The following is a 7023-nucleotide window of genomic DNA, read 5'->3' as shown; positions in this document are numbered from 1 at the left end:
CTTTTTTGTTGGTGCAGCGTACTATAATATCCACCATTTCCGGAGTCATAAAACATTTATATGTATTGACTATTGACATCATAGTAGTTGATCTTGCGGGCCCACTTCGCTGTCGCAAAATATTTTGTTGCCTAGATTGGCGTGCAAGTCGTGGTTGTGAGCTCCATATGGTACCATCACGTGCTACGAATTCAGCTGCACGCAAATTAATCTCCTCAGAATGTCAATTGTGTAATCAGGGTCTTCAATATCCGATTCAACCACGCCATCTGCTACTGCTACTTGTTCGCTTTCATCCCCTTCAGGGTCGGAAAATTCAAATAATTCATCATCTGAGATTTCGTCAAACAGGTTTTGTATGTTCTCCTCTTTTTCAGCGTCAGATAGTCTATATAAAAATAATTAATTTTTATTCCATTTATGAAATTATATTTGAGTTATTTGTATGTATTTACCTCATATATTGATTCGAAGGCAAATATTGCATGTTCCTTCTGCTATCCATGTTGTAATATTTTAAATTTTCTTTGACTTGTTATTTTCACAAATATAAATCAACTTCACACTTCAAAAGAACGCTTTACAATGAATGTAAACTCGCAAAACTGCGGTTTATATAACTGCAACCCTTAAGTTTCTGGAAGCATTTCTTACCTGCCAGGTAGTTGGATTATATCAAATGTTGTTTGTCAGCAAATTCTAGCAAGGGTACAATATAATGTTTTCTTCTAAATAATTAAGAGTGCGCGAAAAAGGTTGTATTCTAAAAATTCTAACAACAATAGAAATTATTGACTTCTTAGAAATAACTTAGAATGCGTGCAATTCTTAGAAGCAGGCTACAAATATATATTTATAACTACTTAATATTACGTTTCCACCGCAGCCGGAGTTTGGGTTCTCTGCCGCTATCGTGTTCTTAGCGCAAACACCAAACAAAACACCTGTCAAATCCCATACAAAATTAAAACACAACTCCATACCTAAACCCACTTTTCAAAGCGTGTTTTGTTGGGTTTGCATCTAATTTAATTATTAAGTGGTGGCAATGTTGCTCATTTTCCTCATTTATTATTGCATTCTTATCGAAACATGGCAACAATGATTGCAATTTGTCAATATGACATTTGATTGACGCACCGGCTATCCATTTGGTGAATCTTGCTCAAACGACTGTTATATATATCAAACAACAGGTAAAAAACCGAGTGTTAAGCGAATAGAGGCTACTGGTGATGCGCCAATTCCGCAATATGGGCCGGGAATAGTTTTACACGAACATTATTTATATACGGTTGGGGGATCAACTGGCTATGATTACTCTTGTGATATGCATCGCTTAAATTTGCGCACACGAGTGTGGGAATGCGTATATATCTGTCGTCCAGATATACGCGAAGATCCAGAGGGTCGTTATCGTCATGAAGTTGTCTACGATGGGCAATACATATATGTGCTGGGTGGTGGTACATCGAATTTAGTGTATGATTTACAACGCATCCCTGCATTTAATTTAATTACAAACCGATGGGAATATTTCGTCACATTACCCGATCGAACATCACAAACAAATCTAACAATCGAGCGACAAAATTCCGGATATCCAAACCCACGAAAGTGCTTTTCCTGCGTACAGCACACGAAATCGAATGGTGAGGTCGAAGCATTCATTACGGGAGGCTTGCAGGTGCGTAATAATTAAATTTAGTATTATTAAATTATATTTGAAGTTGGATATCCCTTTTCCATTTGCAGGCCGATCAAGTATATTTTTCAGATATATGGAGATTAAATTTTACTACTAAGCAATGGACAAAAGCTTTGTACTTCCATGCCGCAGCGCACAGTCAAAATGGTTGTATGTACATATTCGGTGGTATTGAATATGATGAAAAACGTATACGACGGTGCAATGACCTTTATAAAATGTGGATGACCATACCATTATTAAGTGAAATTTGCTGGGAGGCAGTGTTACATTACAGACCAAATCTCAAATTGAATGGCCACTCACAGCTGCTTAAAATGGGCATACCGTTGCGCTTTGCACAGAGATTGTGGCATTCTTCAAAAGCCAAATGATTATACAATAAATGAAGAGATATATGGTATGGTATATCATGTAACGAGCAATTAGAAGCGACAATTTTTATGTTTCATTCTAGACATAAAAGCATAATTATTGTTTGCTAACCATTTAGGAATGACATAGTTTCATATGGAAGAAATGGAACCAAAAGAATAAACATAATAAAATAAGACATTAATAATGAGTAAAAATGAAAAAAGCTAATTAATATGAAAATAAGAGTAATTATTTTTATACGCTACATATGTGTACGATCAGTTGTGGCGATTTTTTTTACAATATGGTTCATACACTGTCAATGGATGCTCAGATCACGAATTCTAGAAAATTGTATCATAAGAGTGGAAGCAGGATCAAGTGGCCAATCGGGCAACCAGATGAACACCAAATTTAAAAGGATAATAGTCTGCCGTCTGATTTAAAGTTCGTATCCATGAGTCTATGCATAATTAAATTCGCTGTTTCCAGATTAACGATATAAACAAATTATTTTCAATAAAGAAAAGATAACAAGTTTTTAAATCAAGGCGGCAGTAATGTGCTAAATAGAGATTGACCTCGAATGCCTGCAGTTTTTTTCTGCATACAGAGCAATTCCCACGCGCTTTTTTAGTGAAATCGGGTTTCGATAGTTCGTTTTTCTTTTGGCTATTTTTTCAAGTTTGCTGCACAATTTTTCAAAGCAGAATCTTTCCATTCGGAAATTATCTTTGAAAAACTTGTCCCCATTACTCTGGCAGTCTACTTCCCAAAAGGTACTGGAATGTTCCTAAAATATACATGTACATTATACACAAATAATGTATCATAAATCTGTTTACCATACCAAAGATCATACACTTTGCGAACGCATTAAATTGGCAGCAACGCTTAAAATTATTTTATTTTCTCTTAACCTTTTTTTTAAATAATATGTGACCAACTCACTATCAATTATTTTAAAATAAAATGATAAAATCAACATAACAAATTGAATTTTATGCACCATTTTATAATTTTATCAATTTTTATAATTCTTATTTCACAATGTCAACAAAAGACAGTTCAAACACAATTTCTCCCAAACTTCTGGTGGAAACAGTTGACAGTTCTCCCAAACACAACTCCTGCAAACACGGTGTTTGCTTTTGGTGGAAACGTAATATAAAATGTTCGTAAGACAGTCAGCTACAACATTGCATTAAAAAAAATAACTTGTTTACCAGAAAAAATGAAAAAAAAACGGGTAAAACAGGCTACTGGCCACACCTGTACCCGGGTATAAGAAGTCGTAGTAAACGTTGGGTATAAGTCCTAGGGTTAAAGTTGCCGGTGGTCCGTGCCATAAACTCTTTCATACTGAATAAAATATTAAATTCAAATTTAAGCTGATTGGGTAAACAAATTTTTTGTTTGTTTCTCTCGGCGCCCAGTGTTTCGACTACATATATGAAATTAGGTGGAAGGAAGTCAAAAGCAATAGAAAAGTTAGAGTTAGAGAATGGGTTCGCTTCGTTCTGGTATATGAATACCTTTACTGGCTACATTCGGATAAAACTAGTTATTATCTAGAAAAATCTAAATCTAAGGAAATCTTTTCCCACCATCATTTCAACTTCTGCTTCTCACTATTAGAAATATCTACAAAGGTAATGCTTAAAAGTTACGTTTTTGGGGTGAAGAAAGCTGAAGGTCGAAGTGTTAAGAAAAGTAATCAAAATAAATAATAAAAAAACTAGATGTCTACTATAAAGAAACCTAAGGGTCTAGCTCCATCTGGTAACACTAAGGATCAATAGGTCTATGTGATGGCTTTCAGCCAGCCAGGTCAACCTAACCTAAGCTAAATAATAAATACTTTCTCGTTAAAAGTCCATGACCGCTAATGATTTGATTGACGTTAAAAAACACTTGGCATTGAACCGTTCACAACGTGACACAACAAAACTGATTAGACGACATGGCGCTGATAATATTTTTTTATATGAACCGTTTAGGGAAGGTGTAAGTAAATAGTGAGAAATTTTGTATATACCACTTTTACTTCCCCTCTCTAAGCTGAACAGATGTTTTTCTATGAGCTGTCATCACGACTTTCTCCTATAGTCAAAACACTGTATGCAAACGCGCATAAAAAGGTAGTTTTGAACAAATGAGTTTTAAGTTATAAGTAATACGAACTTGCAGACTGGCCTATTCTCTAAATGTTATAAAGGCCGTATAAATTAATCGTTACCATTCGATGGGATGAATATATTTGGGTCCAAACCAATCTGAAGTTTTATAAAAATGAGAGAATATACCAAAAGTCTTGGAAAAATATGCTCCGCACTAAATGAATATATTCTTGATTCTTATTCTTTTTAAGGGCACAATCTGAAATAAAAAAGGAAAGTTTAATAGCACAAACAATGAACGAACTGAAACCGCAAATGATATAAAACAAATACCCGTGAAAGAGAAAAACATCAAGCACAGAAAAAAGAACGTTCTGGTATCGTCAGTACATATGTACATATAAAGGCCAAAGGCCATACGCACCGGCTAAAGAGAACATAAAAACGAAAGACACAAAAAATACACAAAGCTAAATTCCAATAAAATGTCAATAAATCGTAGAGCTTTCGGTCCTTCGACAACAACCACGGACAACCGATGACATGACAGCAACAACTTAAGAAGCAAATTGCGAATTTGTACATTTGCACTACAATATTTCAAATAAATGTGTGGGTATACACAAAATACATACATAGAATTCTTTGGTGATTACTGGTGTACAGCCATGATCGATTACAGCACTCCGCTACAAATGGTTTTGTGATTACTTCACCGCCTCGGCTAATCGTTTTGTTATTGTAATTTGAGTGGTATTTATTTATTTGTCTTTGAATGGACACATTCTTATAGATTATGTTAAGCTAATGTACAATGGTTTAGTAGTTACTAAGAATAAAACGATTTAAGCTGGTTGACTAAGATGCCATAGGCCGTGTAATCATATCATGGCCTAGGAATCATAGCATTAAGGTTTCGTACTGTCGGAGCCTCATATCGGGTATATTAAATTGAATTTTACTTAAAAGGGAAGGGAATCAGTAGGTTCAGAAATGATACGAATAGTAAATGAGCACGATAGAATAGATCGTCTGCTATCAAGTGGTTTTAAGTCAATCAATAGACATCGGGAGCGGTACGATGGTACAGGTTCAGAAAAGTTTAAAGATCGGAGCGCAAATCGAAGAAAAACTTTCTGAACTCTCTCAATCCGATTAGACAGATCTATTTGGTACGGTCTCCAAATAACAGCGGCATACTCTAATCTTGATCTCGCCAAAGCACAATACAATGTTTTGAGAGTGTGTGGGTTGGTAAGTGCAGAACAGTTTCGGCGTACGAATGCTAACATCGCATATGACCGTCTTATGACGTGGTGAACATGCCTAGTGAAATTCAGCTTAGAGTCGAAAATAACGCCTAAGTCTTTAATTTCCTCAACGGATTGCAAAGGGAAGCCAGCAATACTATACGAAGTATGCAAAGAATGGTTTGATTTAGCATATTTTACGTGAAAGCATTTGCTTATATTTAGTGGCAAATGGTTTAAATAGCACCAAGTCTGTTTGCAACCTTTCAGAGTCACTAACACTGTTAATCACCGCAAATATTTTAAGATCATCAGCATACAACAAGTGTTCAGCAAAAGAAAAGTATGAACCAATATCGTTAATAAAGTGTATAAAGGGAAGGGGTCCTAGAATACTTCCCTGGGGGACGCAATAAATGCACGGTATGTTTTTTATCAACGGCCACAACGCAGTGCCTGTTGGACAAATATGATTTGATCCTCGACAAAAACGTGGAGTGTATACCCAATGACGCAAGCTTCGACAAGAGTATGCGGTGCGATACTTTGTCAAACGCTTTAGAGAAGTCTGTATAAATTGTATCAACTTCAGATCTGTTCTGGAAGGTTGAAATGCAGTAAGCATTGAAAATAGACAAAGTAGTGACAGTGGAGCGACTTGCAACGACACATTAGAAGCTCGCTGGAGAGCTCTAGTATATCAATTGCACAACATGCTTACCTCAAAGGCAAATCGACGGAGACAGCGCTTCACGAGGTAATCCAAACAATAGAGGGGTCTCTAGCAAGCAAACAGTACCCTATGGCAGCTTTTCTTGACATAGAACTGCACTGATGCTATCCAACGGGCGTTAATATACTTAGGGATGGAAAATTGTATCAGCAGTTGGATTATCTCTACGCTAGAAACCAGGATAATTAGAGCTAATATGGGTAATATCAACATAACAAAAAGAGTCCACAGGGGCTCTCCACAGGGGGGAGTATTATCTCCACTCCTCTGGTTATGTGTTATTAGTAAAATTTTAACAAAACTTAATGGAGGAGAGGTAAAAGTGGTCGCGTACGCTGATGATGTGGTGTTAATGGCATCAGGACTGTGTCCCAATACGATCAGTGCGATCATTCAAAGGGCGCTAAGCGAGCTTAACTCTTGGGCTACAGGCTGTGGCCTAAGTTTAAACGCGCTTGAAACAGAACTCATGCTATTTACGACCAAATAAAAGGTACCAATTTTTACTCTACCAAGCATTAACGGACAAGCCCTCTCACTTTCATCCAGTGCAAAGTACTTAGGGGGAATTCTGGACTCCAAACTTAGCTGGAAAGTTAACATTGAAGAACGGGTATAGAAAGCAGAAATCGCTTTATATCCCTTTAAACGTATAAGAAGATGGGGTCTTCAACCCAAGTATACATTATGGTTGTATAAGGCGGTTATGTGACCAATTTTATCGTATGGCTCGGTAGTTTGGTGGAAACCTCTAGAGAGAAAATACAACATCAAATTACTTAGCAGAATACAAAGATCAGCCTGTGCAACAACGGTCGGTGCGATCAGACCATGTCCTAGGGAGGCCCTGAACGC

At 36.6% G+C, this 7023-nt stretch overlaps 1 protein-coding gene across 1 annotated transcript; it reads left to right on the top strand.

Annotated features, from left to right (window-relative positions):
• Nucleotides 1–1135: 1135 nt before the first annotated feature.
• Nucleotides 1136–2099, top strand: LOC128867113 (kelch domain-containing protein 10 homolog; the record flags this gene model as incomplete). The annotated part of the gene is made up of 2 exons (XM_054108214.1): nucleotides 1136–1687; nucleotides 1756–2099. Coding segments are annotated over 2 exons (879 nt in total), but the record flags the coding sequence as incomplete, so codon positions are not given.
• Between the last annotated feature and the right edge of the window lie 4924 nt (nucleotides 2100–7023).

This window comes from Anastrepha ludens, chromosome 6 (assembly GCF_028408465.1).
Source record: "Anastrepha ludens isolate Willacy chromosome 6, idAnaLude1.1, whole genome shotgun sequence".
NCBI classification, from domain to species: domain Eukaryota; kingdom Metazoa; phylum Arthropoda; class Insecta; order Diptera; family Tephritidae; genus Anastrepha; species Anastrepha ludens.
This window is presented reverse-complemented; position numbering and strand designations above follow the sequence as displayed.